General features: G+C 45.3%; 3 protein-coding genes and 1 pseudogene across 4 annotated transcripts; 2 read left to right on the forward strand and 2 right to left on the reverse strand.

Annotated features, from left to right (window-relative positions):
• The first annotated feature begins 1325 nt into the window (after positions 1 to 1325).
• Positions 1326 to 4319, forward strand: LOC4339654 (putative glucose-6-phosphate 1-epimerase). 2 transcript variants are annotated; one of them, XM_015782006.3, is made up of 8 exons: positions 1326 to 2135; positions 2247 to 2321; positions 2662 to 2718; positions 2844 to 3007; positions 3268 to 3402; positions 3504 to 3606; positions 3761 to 3860; positions 3944 to 4319. In XM_015782006.3, the coding sequence occupies exons 1-8, from the start codon at positions 2019 to 2021 to the stop codon at positions 4150 to 4152; spliced, it is 960 nt and encodes a 319-aa protein (XP_015637492.1). In that variant the 5' UTR covers positions 1326 to 2018; the 3' UTR covers positions 4153 to 4319. The 2 variants fall into 2 exon arrangements, with proteins under 2 accessions (XP_015637492.1, XP_066166811.1); XM_066310714.1 differs by having other exon boundaries at positions 1330 to 2143.
• Positions 4320 to 6011: 1692 nt separating this feature from the next.
• On the forward strand, positions 6012 to 7140 carry LOC4339655 (oil body-associated protein 1A). Its single transcript, XM_015782007.3, has 2 exons — positions 6012 to 6597; positions 6701 to 7140. The coding sequence occupies exons 1-2, from the start codon at positions 6063 to 6065 to the stop codon at positions 6880 to 6882; spliced, it is 717 nt and encodes a 238-aa protein (XP_015637493.1). The 5' UTR covers positions 6012 to 6062; the 3' UTR covers positions 6883 to 7140.
• Positions 7141 to 8358: 1218 nt separating this feature from the next.
• LOC136356570 (F-box protein At2g23160-like) lies at positions 8359 to 9760 on the reverse strand. The gene has a single exon (XM_066310713.1). The coding sequence runs from the start codon at positions 9743 to 9745 to the stop codon at positions 8435 to 8437; it is 1311 nt and encodes a 436-aa protein (XP_066166810.1). The 5' UTR covers positions 9746 to 9760; the 3' UTR covers positions 8359 to 8434.
• A 1150-nt stretch (positions 9761 to 10910) lies between these two features.
• On the reverse strand, positions 10911 to 16171 carry LOC4339656 (uncharacterized; annotated as a pseudogene).
• Between the last annotated feature and the right edge of the window lie 80 nt (positions 16172 to 16251).

The following is a 16251-nucleotide window of genomic DNA, read 5'->3' on the forward strand; positions in this document are numbered from 1 at the left end:
TTGGGAGTTTGATCAAGCAATTCCCTCTTTTGTGCTGTGCGCATTAGCAAGTTAGCATTAAGCAATGGCGCACTCTCGCCATGACATGCCACCACATGTAATGTCCATGTACTGATGCAGAGTTAACACTCTAGTGGCTTAGCTAGTGCTTCACTTGCTCGCAGTTAAGTGGGAGATTAGGTCCTCTTTCAGCTTAAGACTTTGCTCGAAATGAAAGGAAAAGATACAGAAAGAAAAAATGGAATGCCGTACTAAGCACTTGACCTCTCCTGATCTCTGACGGCGATGGGTGAAAGAAAATCTCTATCTCTTCAACTCAGCTTAGCATGGTGCTTAGCTAGCAGCCGTAGCTTTACACGGAGGATGCCGTTAATTTCGCCATGGACCTGCCGCCCATGCACATGCGGGAGACTCAACGAGACGACAACTGAAGACGACCTGTGCAGGGCAAATCTCCAAGCTTCTGACTTGTGGATTACACTCGCTGCACTTCTCCCTTTCCGAAAGATTCGCTTAAACAGTTTTCGGATCACCATTTTTGTCCGAATCATTGAGTTCTTTTTTAAGTTAAAAAAAGTTAAATCACTGGGTTGATGTAAGTAAATGAGAGGCCCCTGTTCTAAGCAGGTTTCAGAGAGCACGGCACTCGTACATTTGGCGACCATGGATAAGTTCCAGGTCCTGAAGCAACGCAAGTGTTCCTTTCGCTGCACTGTCTGTGAACAAAGCATACCTGGCCTATGTGTGCATGCAAACAAAGTTATTTAGAGATCGTGTCACGCATAAGAATCGTTTGTTTCTGGAAATTTGTCCTCTCCGAAAACAAAAGAACACATTACTTCGATGTTTGAACAGACGCCATGTTTAGAACAAGGCTTGTTGATTATAGTAGCTACTACTAATCTGCCGTTCTGCTTTAAAGAAGAGAATAAAGATTATAATAAAGGAGTAAAGAAAGAGAGATGGCGAAGCGGAAGGCTTAAGAAACGCCAAAAAAGCCTTTGAAAAACTTGGAGGAGAAAACTTGACCGTTGCAGCGTGGGCTCCTCCGCGAAATTAAAAAGAACCGGCTAAAATTAAAATGCAGGCATTACATTACGCAGACTCAAGGCAGGACACGAGAAAAGCTGCAAGAGTTTATCCGATTATTATCCACAAGGCAGAAGCCAAAACAATCTGTTAATTCTCCTCCTCGTTCTTCCTTCAAAATTTCTTTCTCCTACTCAGCATTGCGTCGTCGATGAAACCCTTTTTTCCTTTCTCAGTTTCTTTCCTGAGACTTTTCTATACCTGCAAAGTGCAACAAAGTGGTCGAACCCCCACGGTTTGTCTTAGTTTTTTCTCAACGAAAAAGCGGCGACTGCACGTGTCCTCCATGGCCGCGGCGCTGGGTTGGTTTTACCGGGTTCCGGGCTCTGCCGGGTGCACGAAGCCATCGGTATCAGCATCAACCTCTCCTCTCCTAGCCTCGGATCCTCTCATCCTCCTCGCGCACTAGAGAAGCTAGAGCTTCACCCACTCGTGCTTCTCTCCTCGCCTCGCCTCCCTCATCTCGATCTTCCAATGGCGACGTGACGAGGTGGTTGCCCTGCGCTGCGCTTCTGACCACCACGTGCATTTCCATTTCCCGCTGCATCCGATCCGTTTGTTGTTGTTGCCGTGGCGTGCCTTGTGAATTTGCTGCTCCGAGCGAGAGCGAGCCGGTGGTTTGGTTGGTTGCAGAAGCTTTGGCTTCCGCTGAGGCTGCGCTGGTGTGGCCGGTGGCTCACGGGTTTCAGGCCGCGCGCGCGCTCGCGCGGTGTTTTTTTTTTTTTTTTTTTTTTTTTTTTTTGCGCTCACAAGGAAAGTGCAGACGCGCAGTGTAAAACGTCGTGGCAACCCCAACCGTCCCAATGGCGACGCCGCCCACTGCTTCCCGCGCGTCGCCATAAAATCTCGTACGCGTACGTGCGCGCGCTCGTGTGCGTCTCTCCTTCTCCTCTACTCTCTCTTCACGCGGGCTGGCTGGCTGGCTGTTGATGAGCATGGGGCACTACACCAACCTGACGGATCCGAGGACGGAGCTGGAGGTGGTCAGGGACTGGAACGGCGTCGACCAGGTCGTGCTCCGCTCGCCGCGGGGCGCCTACGCGCGGGTGAGCAGGTTTTTGCGAATGGATTTTGATCGGCTTGGCATTGAGTCCTTTGGTTTGGTTTGGTGCGATTCTGATGGCTTTGTTTTCTTCGTCGTGGTGTGTGTTTTGCAGGTGAGCCTGCACGGCGGGCAGGTCCTCTCCTGGAGGAACGACCGCGGCGAGGAGCTTCTCTTCACCAGCAGCAAGGTGACGTTTTTTTTTTTTCAATTCATTTTTCGATTCTTCAGTGCTCTGCAACCGGGTTCACATTACTGCGATTAGCCTAGGGAAGTGTATTTCGCAAGTTCAATTGATTGCAGTAGAATTCAAACTGTACGCTCGCGGGATATGTTCTTGGATTGATTCTGTTTGAGAAGTGTGTACTCTGAACATTAAACTGTACTTGTGGAAGGACAGTTCAGACGGGCTCTGAAGACACAAAAACCTGAACTGTTTCACTGTTTCCATCTGGGAAACTGAAGAAATCTTCAGTATTCTCTTCCATGGCTCTTTCACTGGCTTCAACACGCAGTTTCTTGACGTGCAGGCAATCTTCAAGCCACCAAAGGCGATGCGTGGTGGAATCCCGATATGTTTTCCACAGGTATCATAGTCTTCCATTGCACTGAAGATTTGTATTATATACTGTTACAAATAGGATGCCAATTGATAAGGAAGCTAGCTTCCCTTCTTTTTGGTCTTTTCTGATATCCACAAGACTCACTGCAGTTTGGAAATTCTGGAACATTGGAGCAACATGGATTTGCAAGAAACAGGATATGGGCCCTAGATGAGGAGCATCCACCATTAAATCAAAATGATAACAACAGCAAAGCTTCTGTTGACCTTATACTAAAGCCATCTGAAGATGACCTGAAGTGCTGGCCACATGGGTATGCATTTGTTTTTGTCCAATATGTATTTCCTTTTCTCTTATAGCACGCCTTTTTGTTAGTAAGGGCCATATGTCAAAGTTTTGTTATGTACTGCATCATGGGGGTAATTAGTTGAACAGCCTAATCCTGGCACTTTTGATGATAATAGTCAGGAGAATATTTTATTTCAGGGAGGTTGTTGAACATTTGCACCTCATCTCGTTGTTAATGCTGACTGAATTTGATTTTATGTATGATCCTGCAATATTTGATTTCAGTTTTGAGTTCCGCCTGAGAGTTTCTCTTACAAAGGATGGGAACCTGTCACTAGTATCACGCATCAGAAATGTTAATGGCAAGCCATTCAGTTTCTCATTTGGTTATCACACATATCTGTCTGTTTCTGACATCAGGTCAGGCATTTCACCCAACATTCTTTTTGTACTTCAACCACTTTTTGTTGGTGCCATATAATATTTTGAAGATGACAGATTATATATCTTGTTAATTCCAGTGAGGTGAGGATAGAAGGCCTTGAGACACTTGATTATCTCGATAATCTTAGCCAGAGAGAACGTTTTACAGAACAAGGAGATGCCATAACATTTGAATCGGAGGTGAAAAATGTTTGAATAATCATATGCGCTATATACTTTGATCTACTGATTCCGCAAATCTTGTTTTGACATTTTGTTGTAAAAATTTACTTGCCACATCATAAAGTCCAAGATTTACGGTGTTAGCACCTGGTCTATGTGCAAACATATGCAGGTTGACCGAGTCTATGTTAGCTCACCAAATGTAATAGCTGTTCTGGACCATGAGAAGAAACGCACATTTGTCATAAGAAAGGAAGGACTGCCTGACGTTGGTAAGACACAATATTCTCTTTGCCACCTAACCATGGTAACTTTGCTTGAAAAATTTCCATCATATTCGCTTTATTCCTCCCAGTTGTGTGGAATCCGTGGGAAAAGAAATCGAAAAACATCGTGGACTTCGGCGATGAGGAGTACAAACAGATGCTGTGCGTTGATGCGGCTGCAGCGGAGAGACAAATCACTCTGAAACCGGGAGAGGAGTGGACAGGGAAGCTTGAGCTTTCTGAAGTTCCATCGACTAACTGCAGTGGCCATCTTGATCAACCCGGTATCATCATTTAGAATATGGCTTGATAGTTTAGAATTTTACCATTTTCCTTTTTTACATGAGATCGATATGCTCCTCCTCTGCCATCTTGGTAAAAATTCTTCTTGTACGTGTACAAAGATTTTACCATCTTGGTCAGCGGTTCGTTTTAAGCTTATGCCAGAGTCATCTTGTTTGTTTTGGTTTCTGTGATACCAATACATGTGGGCGCAAGATATACTGAACTTTTCTGATCAGAATTCAGAGCTAACAGCTACGCAGACAGAATTCAGACTTCAGGGTGACACTTAAAAAAAAGAGGACTTTTACGGTACATTATACTGCAAGTATATACTAGCAGTATATTTATGGGTATAATAGGAATTTGTCAAAAACCTAAAAAGTGCTTATTAGTCATTTGAAGTTGAGATTTATAATACCGTCCATCGACAGTACCCTGGAGGCCTGGATCTCGCATGAGCGGTCGGGGCATGTTCTGACGACGACGCGCTTGTAGGCTCCTCGTTTGACGACTGCGCGATTCCTCCCCGCGTGGCTTTCTCCTCCGCATCCGTCCTCACAGCTCCAGCCTTTCCCAAACCGCTACGAGCTGGCTGCCTCCCCCCGCTTCCCACCTCCAGTCTCACTGCTCCTGTACTCCCCAACCCGTGGCGGTGAAGTGTTTGTACACTACTCTCGTGGCGGCTGGAACCCAGCATCAGCCTCCGTGCCCTCTCGCGGCGAGGCGGCGCGCTGCTATAGCCGGCTGCCTCCCCATCTTCTGCCCTCCATGCCCGGCCGTCGCCGATTCTGTAGGCTTCCTTGGACTGCTGGTGTTGCAGAAAATGTTACTTCCATGCGGTCTGCCTCCTGAGGGAGAGACAAAGACTGAGGTCGAGCGTTCAATGTTACATGCTACTACTGAAAGTATCAGATTCTTATCCAAAACAGGATCAAAATATTTTTTTGCGTAGCCATCTTGAACATCTGAAGCCCTCTATATGTACCCTTTTCGAACCTGTTCATCATTAATGTTCAGTCCTTGTGTGTAGCCTTGCCGGTGCAAACTGCCGCAGCTGCGCGCCTTGGCCTGGGCCCCCAGCAGCCGGCACCCATATGCAGCTCCGCCTGAATGCCGTCTCCGCACACCCGAGCCGTCAATAGAGGAGTTAAGGAAGGTTTTGGATGAGTGGGAATGATAGAAGAGGATGAAAAGAGGACGTAAATAGAATCGATTCCCGGGGGCGGCGGCGCGGGGCGCGGCGTGCTTCCGGTGGTTGTCGGCGGCGGCGGTCAAACATGCGACAAAGGAAAGGGAACGGCTCTAACTCTCCAACTGGAATTCGCTCGAGCGGGATCTGACGAAGAAGTAAAGAAATGCGAAAATACAAAAATATTCCTCCACGCAAAAGATGAAAAAAACTAATATACCCTATTCAATTTATACTGCAGGCTCATTGGGCGGAAGATTAGATGAATCTACACCGTTAAATCATATATACTGCTAGTATATACTTGCAGTACAATGTACCCTAAAAATCCTCTTAAAAAAAGGCCAATATTAGAGAAGGATCTAATATCAAATAATTAGAATGGGTGAGGTTTCAAACCCAGATCGTCTAGCCCACCACCTTATGGAGTTAGTCGGAGGAAAATGGGCTGAATTCTGACAATCCTATTGGGCCGCGGGCCGAAAATGGACACCTCAATTTCATCGCTCTTAGGCCCATATGCTTCGTGCCGATAGTTCGAGTCGTGGGCGCTCGTGGCAGCCGGCGGCAGCGAAGCATCTGTCGCGGGAGACACGTGCCTCCTCCAGAACTACACGTGTGCAACTGCATGGGCGAGTCAGCGCACCATAAGAACAGCTCGCTCGCACTCGAGTCTCTCTCTCGTTCATCCATCCAGCGGCACACACACCAAGCTAGCTTCTAGTAGTTGAGCAATGGCGGCGTCGTGCCACGAGGTGGAGGTGCCGGGGAAGCCGACGGAGACGGGGACGGCGCTGCTGGAGGCGGCGACGGGGAGCATCCAGGGGTTCGGCCCCGTGAACCAGATCCACCAGCACCTGTGCGCGTTCCACTTCTACGCCGACGACATGACGCGGCAGGTGGAGGCGCACCACTTCTGCGCCCACCTCAACGAGGACATGCGCCAGTGCCTCATCTTCGACGGGCCCGACGCCGGCGCGCGCCTCATCGGCGTCGAGTACATCGTCGCCGAGCCGCTGTTCCTCACGCTCCCCGACGACGAGAAGCCGCTGTGGCACACCCACGAGTTCGAGGTCAAGGGCGGCGTCCTCTTCATGCCCGGCGTCCCCGGCGTCGTCGAGCGCCGCGACCTCGAGAGGGTGTGCAAGACCTACGGCAAGACCATCCACTTCTGGCAGGTCGACCGCGGCGACGCGCTCCCGCTCGGCCTGCCCCAGATCATGATGGCTCTCACCCGCGACGGCCAGCTCCGCCAAGAACTCGCCAAATGTACGTGCAAAATCATTCATGTTCAATTGTGTTTTTTTCTCCAATCTATCGTCAGTCGTCACAGCTTAACTACTTGTGTTGGTGATTGGTGCGTGCATTGCAGGTGTGGAGGAGAAGTTCAGCGTGTCGTTCGACAAGGAGAGGGAGAACCGAGCGTACATGAGCGGCCCGGATCACGGCATCCACCCGCTGGCGAATGCCGCCGGCAAGGGCTTGAAGACCGATCTCCGGGAGGTTGATCTGCCGGCGATGACTACGGCGCACGCCGGGAGGGTTTTCACCTGATGACGACACACTGATGAGCGATTGAGCGACGACTCGACGGCCTTGCTGCTTCTGCCTGACGACGGTTAAGTAGTATGCTAGCATATCACGGGATGCTCCGATTAGCTTGTGTACCTTCACTCGTGTTATGTATCGATCTGTTGTCCCTGAGCGTTTGTTCTGAAAGAAGCACACTAGAGTATCCGACTGTAGTACCTGTAGCCTCTTTTCTAGCAGCTTGATGAACACAAGAACAACAGAACAGGTTGTGTATAGCTAGTTCAAAACGTGACATCTGTACCTGTCTCGACTCGTCTCACGTCTCCCCATCTGTACTGTGTTGACTCGTCTCACGTCTCCCCGAGTCTACACGTCACCACGCACGTACGTACGACGACACAGAACTCTCACACGAAGGGGCAAATATTTTCCAAATATTTTTCTTTTTTAGAGGGTTGTGGTTACCTGTCTTGATGCCTTTTGGATCTCAAGGGCCACACCGCTGTACGGTGCACGTCGCGTAACGGCGCGTGGAGCGGGTTCCACAGCGCCAGGACGCCGTAGTGGTCACCGATCCCCCGGAGACGGCCAGGTATCAGCGCTGCGAGTTGAAAGCGACGGGAATTTTTTTCATTTTTAATTTTTTTTCTTTTAATATTTACAGAAATAATCCATCAGCGCAAAAAATTACAAAAATAGACCCTACTGCCCTCCATTAGGGCGGCAAGCTGACGTGGCAAACGGGTGAGGGACGGGCGGTAACGGCAGATGGGCGGCAAGCTGACGTTGCAAATAGGGGAGGGACGGGCGGTGACGGCAGACGGGCGGTGACGGGAGAGGTAAGCTGACGTGGCAAACGGGGGAGGGACAGGCGGTAATGGCAGACGGGCGGCAAGCTGACGTTGCAAATAGGGGAGGGGCAAGCTGACGTTGCAAATAGGGGAGGGACGGGCGGTGACGTTGCAAATAGGGGAGGGACGGGCGGTGACGGGAGAGGGAGGGTTTTTTTTTTCGACGAAAACCGGCAAGGGGCTCCCATGCAAAAAAAGCCAACCCGGGCCTAATACTTTTTGGCTGGTACTTTTTGCATCTGGGCCTTTTGCCGCCCTTGGTACTTTTTGCATCTGGGCGGCAAGGGGCCCAGATGCAAAAGTACCAGCCAAATGCTCTTTAGCGCTACGAAAATTGCATTTAGCCCCTTGCAACCCTTACAGAGGGCGGCAAGGGGCTAAATGTAATTTTTGCAGATGGCGGCAGCCGCCGTCTGCCACGTCAGCTTGCCGCCCTCTACTGTTTATTTTTGTAATTTTTTGCGCCATAGATTATTTCTGTAAATATTAAAAGAAAAAAATTTAAAAATGAAAAAAATTCAAATAGACGGTACAAGTACGGTCTGGCCGCTAGCTCGATGGGCCGCCTAAAAGGGGATGTGGTCTACGTGGGCCATATTTTTTGGGCCGGAAAGGATTGATTGAATCCACCACATAAATAAGTTTATGTATTGTTTGTACTGCTTAAAATACAATTTCTATGTGAATATTGTCAACGAGGATCGGGGAATTACATATTTACATTAGCATATGCATGGATTTCTATAGCAAACTCTCTTGCCGTTGGTATGATCGGTTGATGTTGGAGACATGCGGCGTTTCTGCGATTTCTGGTGTCGTAGTGCACACAACAATCTGCGGACGAATGGACGGGACTCGTCGCCTTCATCTTCATCATCGTCGTTGTTATCTTGCTGGGACGCAAAGGTGAGAGGCGAGAGCAGGCTGGGGCGGTATCCCGTGTAGATGTTCCAGTTGCACGACACTAACCACGGTGGAGTCGTAGGGAGACGGATTTTGCAGTCCCATGACATAACCTCGGTCGGAGAAAGACACCGTGCCGCCAGCGATGTTGTCATCGTCATGGTTGTGCCGACATACCTGGAGTACAACTTATTGTCCACTCCGTAGCACAACGTGTGGGTATCACCATCGAGCCAAGCACGCATGGATATTTCTTCAACAGGCATTTTCCAGAAATGGATTTCCGTATCAGACCTGATGGCCAGGCATAGCCGTCCGTGCAGCTCAAAGCCGCTCACTGCCATGTCGGCCCACAGGCACCCATAGTCCGCTGGGTTGTACGTGCGGTACTCCTCGCTTGCGACATCGACAACCATCACCGGACCGGGTTTGCCAACATCGTTTGGGTGCTGATGCGACGCCGGGTTGGCTGTCAGCATGCATATCTTACCACCTACAACAATAGTTGGCGTATTTTGTACCACGCGGTACGGGTGAGGAAACGGGTGTTGGCGCCAACCGCCAGCAGCGGCAAGCGTGTACACGTCCATCCTGCGGTCGGCAAAGCGGAACAGCTTGTACGCACCGGTGGTCGGGCTGAACCCCAAGGCGAACGTGACCGGCCGCGAGTAACGTCGACGCTTCTCGAGTCCAAGGTGAGGAGCCCTGGGGAGCGCCAGCTTCTCGCCGGTGACGGGGTTGCACACGATGACCTTGGCTCTGCTCCAGGAGGCGAAGCAGAGGAATCCATTGCAGACGTTGGTGAGGCTGTAGCCGTATGGGTTGTTGACCCGGCAGATGGGCGCCTGGCCCGTCACCGCCGGAGAGACCAGTGCAGCCGGGAAGACGCTGGAGACGCTTTCACCGTCGACGTCAGACGTGGCGACGAGCAAAGTGTCGGAGATGCCGTCGTTGAGGTTGGGCACGGCATGCCTGTCATGGTGGAGCTTCCGAAAGGAGGGGTCGCTGACGATGCCGCGCCACTGCGTTGACACGCAGCTTGACCGGGCGACGTCTTTGGTTGGTGCCCTGAGCAGGATCTCCCACCACAACTTTACCGGGATCATGTCCCCGCAGAAGACTGCCGCCATGATTGATCTGTATGTCCTGTAGTATATCCCCTTGTCTTAATTGGTTATTAAACGCGCCTTACTTAATTTAAGTAGGCACGCATTGTCCATTTGGAATTGGACACGAATACGATTGATCGGGATAACCCATACATAACCGTACCCTGATTCCGGTTATTAAACCGCCTTGTCCGCATTCAACTCGCTGAATCCCCCCACCGGCATAGTTTTCCCCTTTTCTTTTTCTCACTTTGTTTCAAGGCTTTTGCCTTGACTCGACAGTTTAATATCGGAATACATGTATTTTACTCTCAATCTTAATGAAATTTGGTCGGCATTCTTTCGCCGACCCGGCAAATCCCCCACCGGCACCGATCCACCACCACCAGGCGCCTAAAACCTACCCAGGGGCCAGGGGGAGGCCGCCATGGATTGGGAGGGCTACGCCAAGGGCCAGCACTGCCTCAGTGCCTCGGTATCGCCTCCACAGGTCCTTCAGCCGATCCAGTTCCAAAGAAATCTCCCAAAGAGTTTGAAATTTACTTCCAATTAAAGCACTTGACGGCCAATGAATAACTTGTAGTATGTGTCTCAATCTGACAAACTGATGATTTCAACAAACAATTAAACAAATTGCTTGTTCCTCATTGTCTTCATGACTAAATACACAGTAAGAGTATCTTATTAAGGGATGCACTGGTTTCAACTATAAAAATTAACTTCTGATCTAGTAACAGTGGCGGTGCTGATGAAACTGAACTTCTGGATGACTTTATTGAGCCTGACCAGATAACGGTGAAAATACTGAACAAAGGATTAGTGAGGACCATAAGGTTATCACAGCGACTTCATTTTGTCTGCAAAGTCTGTTGCGATCGTTATTGTCAATTATAGCAGTAACATGTAGCCTTCCGATGCTAGCAAATGTAAAACAGTTCCTATTTAGCACACATATTTATTGAAGAATCCGATGGTTGCATTAGCTTGAATTCCAGTAGATATGCTGATTAACCTAGAAGAGCTTACTTTTTTTTTTCTAAACATCCACGGACCTCCCAAAAAAACCAGATTTTTTGTGAAGAGCGGAGAAAAGGTCGGACAAAAAAACCCCTAGTCCGTATCTCGACATGAAGAACTACTGGTGACGATGCAATGCATCATGTATTCATGTGTTGCACACCTTTACTTTTTTTTTCCTTTTTTTTTAAAAAAGAGAGGATTATTCTCCCCCATTTCCATTATAAGAACACTGCTACACATACTTATTTTTTTTCTTTTTACAAAATTCTTACTAACAATGATATCAAGAAACGGCAACTACAATTAACAGCTTTTGACATCCGGTGCTTCATCAGGGTCATTTGAATCAGAGCACGCCGTCACTTGCCGCTTGCTGCGGCAGGTTCAATCTCCTAGATCACTAGCAGCAGGACGCTTCTCTGCACGCTGATTCTGCTGTGGCTCATGGTTACAAGCCGCATCTTGCAGCACACCATCCAGTTGCCCACACGATGCAGCGATTAGTCCTGCAGGTCGGTATACATGTTGATCAGATTGTCAAAGAGAAATTTTGACGGTACTCGAGAAAGCGGTATGTTGATATTACATCGCTAACTTTTTTTTTTTTCAAAAGAAAGATATATATCAACTTCCCTTGGGTCGTTTACAGAGGTTTAAGTAGCTTACCGACAAAAAGTGCGGAAGGTTTCGAAGGTCTCGACATAAACTCGGGGTGAAATTGAACGCCAACGAAAAATCGATGATTGGGTATTTCGACGATCTAGAAAATTGGACAAACAATAACATCAGCATGCATGAATAATGGAAAAGTGAAAAGTTGAAATTTGTTCAAGCAAGCTGGGTTCTTCAGCTTGTACCTGCACAATTTCTCCGGTCTTGTCTGTGCCTACAACCTGAAGCCCATTGTTCTCAAATAATTGCACCACATTGGGATTTACCTGGGAAGTTAGTCAATATCACAGTTCTTTTTTTAAAAAAAAGGTAAAAAAGCAATTAAAACACCATGAGTAACATTATGATGAACTACACTAAAGATATTGAACAACAAACCTGGTATCTGTGCCGAAACCTCTCATCTATGTGGTTGACGCTACCATATCTGAGTGATTGCAACGTAATTAACACAGAAAATTAAAACAGAAACAATGCAATTACAGTAAGGGTAAGTGTTCATGATCACTCACAGCTTGGCAGACTTGCTATTTGCAACCTTGAAAAATGTCCTCTTTGATCCACGCCGCATGGTACCACCCTTTCCTTCGTTGGAGCACTGAAGGAAATGCAAGTAAATTAAGTTACTTATTTAAGGAAACAAGTAACTAATGGCCTAAATTAAGTTTATAGCTAACCAGTACATACACCTAAATGCAACACATTTTTCTAAAAAAAAAACTAAAGGCAAATACACGTTTTTACACAATAAATAGAAATCTGATATTTATATTCACGAGTGGATATAAATGTTACAATCATATCTATATATATAGACTGAGGGTTTGACAGTTAATTACCTCTGGCATTATAATTACACATGGGTTCTCCGTTTTGGCATCAAACTCTGTGCTGTTCGCATCAGGCAGTTTCAAAACATGGCATGCGAATTCTACCACGGCGAGCTGCATGCCAAGGCATATGCCCAGGAAAGGGACATCGTTTTCGCGTGCGTGCTTGGCAGCCAATATTTTCCCCTCAACACCTCTTTCTCCAAAGCCACCAGGTACTAAAATGCCATCTGCACCCTGAAATGAAATATATTTCAGATAAAGCATATATAATAAAAATTCTACATGTAGCAAATATTTCAGGAGTAAACTTCTCACCCTCAGTAAACTCCATGCTGTGCTGTAAGCATCAGGTGCCTATTAAAATTTAACAAAAAACATGTAAGGAGACAAATATATATACTACAGAGCAAAATATGATGCATAGTGTAAGTTTTTCAAACCACACTGGCAGTTGAATCCTCAAGATCGGTGGAAGGAACCCAATCAACAAGAAGTTTTCTGCCACAAGCTATACAAGCATGTAGAAGAGCCTACAAGAATTGCAAATCAAAAAATATGTTGGACAAAACCGATGAGGTTTGTAATGGACTGAAGGAAGAAAACACCATAGGGATCCATGCATCCCACCTTCATCACAGAAAGGTATGTATCAGATACACCGGTATATTTTCCAACCATGGCAATCCTGACCTGAAAAAAGAGTACACAGATTGCTTAGGTCTTTCTAAATTTTTCTTACTGAACTTTTACTAACAATGATCTCAATAGTTTGATTTAGATAAATCTAGATGTACTCACACCATGACACATCAGTGTTAGTAAGAAAAACAATAGAACGTATATATTTTTCCTTTTTTAATGTAATCTCAAATATCCCTTTCGTTTCCATCACGAGGATAAAAAATATTGGATGTGTATATCTTTCGTAAATATAAAGACCGGATTTATGAAAAATCCGTTATTTAAAAAAGGATGAAAAAGAGGCTGACTGTTTCATGTAAAGTGTCATATAGATCAGCCCTTGCCATCCATTCCTCCAAGTTAGGCTCTTCGGCAACGCTGCAAATGAGATAAAGGAGAATTTAGGATTGCGTATAGCAGCATGACACCTTCAACTTACATATATATATGACACATGGAAATTTTACCTTTCAAGATTCAAAACTTTAAGAATAGCTTGATCTGCCTTTTGGTCCTAAAACGATGGAGGAAGATATTCAGCACAGTGCAAGGGTGAAAATTTTCGTCTGGTGTATAAGAAAGCTGTTTACCCGCAATAACAGAGGAACACGCCAGATGTTTGAAACATCATACAGAGTAAAAATGTTAGCTACCTGCGATGACCACAAGAGTTCATTAGCAACTAGAGCAATTAGTTGCTGAAAATAATCATTAACTAAAAGCCAAGAAAATTTCATTACCGGCACATGGCAGAAGAGAGAGAGTTTTTCTTTCACATTTTTCTCCAGTTCCTATTAATAAATAAACACGCTCTTAGTTAATAAATAAAAGACTACCACAACTTCCAAAACTAAAAATGAACCGCAAGATGAAGGTTACTGGGTTCATAATACAAACCTTGGTACAGCGGCAAGCTATAATATTTGGCGTGAGACCATATTCTCTACTTACGTATACTGTTTTGAGTGGGCTTAGTTTTCTACACAAGAACATAAACCAAAAGATGTAGGATATTATTTTCAAGACGAAGACGACAATTAGCAAATAGCAAAGCTGTGGTTAATTAATAGACATGATTTTTCTGACCTGCTCACCCACAACGTTCAAAACTGGAACAAGACCAACGTGCACCACACATAAATTACCAGCACCTGTCCAAAAATAACATGCAAATAAGGTTATCATATCACCATGGAGAAAATTAAAATATCTGTTATGCAATAATTCAATTTATTTACCAACACGATAGGAGAATTGACTAAAGGCTTCAATAAATTGCGTGGATTCAATATCGCCTGCAGCATAGTGTCGAACAAATACTGTTAATAAACTGAAAATAAAGACATGATATATAGCTTTTAAATTGACTTGTAAGTCCAAAAATTTATGTAACTCTAAGAATTTGTTAAGAATAAAATGCAGCTGGTTAATTGTCTCTTGTTACCTATAGTGCCACCGAGCTCTATTATATAGACATCGGCAGGATCCACCTCACCATCAACGGGAACCATCGCGATACGCTCAATCCAATCTTGTATCTCATTTGTAATATGTGGGATAACCTTAAAAAAATGATGATTGGTTGGATTTTCAAGAAATGTAGATATTAAATTTACCAAAAATTGAAAAACAAATTAAGAAGAATTGAGGAGAAGTGGTTGGCACCTGAACAGTCTGACCCAAGTAGTCTCCCCTTCTCTCTTTTTCGTAAACATACTGTCGTCAACCACCACAAGAACATGGCTTTAAGTAAACAAATCAAGAGCTAGCATATTGCTTAAAAAATGAGACTTATTTATTTATTTATTCATTTGTTTGCGAAAGCTCATAGCTTTCATTATGTTATTCTAAGTACTTACATATTACAATATTGATTTTTGTTTAGTTAAATAGTGGGAGTATATCATAATCTAACATACATAACATTTGGCTATGTACATCTGTTTGGATGTAGAGGTTGGGTTTTACCCATTTTCTAAAAAAAAATAACATCCATTTATTTTTCAAACTCTGCCTAAGGCGTTATTTTTTAAGTGTAAATGTGGCCAACAATTTATTGGCCATAGCTTAGACATGCATGTGGGTTCTAGGCAGTAAATCAATGTTTGGGAGTGAATGAAATGATGTGTTCACTCTATTATTCAAAAGTTTATACATACATGATGGATCTTTCCGGCGGTTATGCTATGGTCTCGAGTTAGTTTAATGTCGAGAAACCTCTCATAGTTTCCAAGATCCAAGTCCACCTGCAACAAGTGCAAGATAATATATACATCAATTGAACAAAAATGACTCCTATTATGGATGCATCGACGTGAACATCAATTTATCCAATACCTCACCACCATCATCTAATACAAACACTTCGCCGTGTTCATGAGGAGATATAGTTCCAGCATCAGCGTTAAAGTAAGGATCTGCACATTTGAGCGATACAGTTACAACAAGTACGTCTTACCTCAATCCATCAAACGCCTGATTAAATAAAAGTTGGCATGATTATTCTACAAGGCAATACGCCTCGCTGATATGAAGTGTTCTTTTTCTAGAAAATCCTCTAAAACAGATCGATAAGCAGAAGGAAACAGCAATCGGTAAATCTACAAAGAAAAGAGGTGACTTTAGGTCGGACTTAAGGCCTTGTTCTTTTCAGCTACTTCTCTAAAAATACGTTTTCTGAAAAGATTCTTCACCTGCATTAATTAGTCTACTTACTCTAAGCTATTTGTTAAATTTATTTTAAGGAATATTTAATTTATCCCTACAATCAATTTTATAATCCTATGTAACAATTCGTTGTATAATGTGTCAAACTTGACCTAACAAGTGCATGCACTTCTAGGATTCAAATAAACATACTACCTCTGTTATATTTTGAGACAAAAAAGGTATACGTTAGAATTACAGTTATTAATTTAGGGATGGAGGTTAGTACAGTAGTAAACTAAAACATACACAAACATATATAGGAAAAAGAGAAAAGGAGGAATTAGCAGCACGTTGGTTGCTAGGAGTACTCCAGTACGTACCGATCTTAATGGACGTAACGCGGAGGCCGCACGCCTTGAGGACGACGCCAATGCTGCTCGCCGTCACCCCCTTGCCGAGGCCGCTGATCACGCCTCCCATCACCACCACGTACTTCATCGTCTCTATGTACCTAGCTTCTTGCTCCTTGGGTTAAAAACCTAACGCAGCCAACAACCAAAGGTAAATTAAAATTACCTGATCGATCGCTCACCGGCCGTAACTTCAGCCCTTTTATTAGCCGCAACAAGGGCAGAGCTGGACTCGGACTAGAATTTGGTTTCCACGTCGACA

Source organism: Oryza sativa, chromosome 5, assembly GCF_034140825.1.
Source record: "Oryza sativa Japonica Group chromosome 5, ASM3414082v1".
NCBI classification, from domain to species: Eukaryota; Viridiplantae; Streptophyta; class Magnoliopsida; order Poales; family Poaceae; genus Oryza; species Oryza sativa.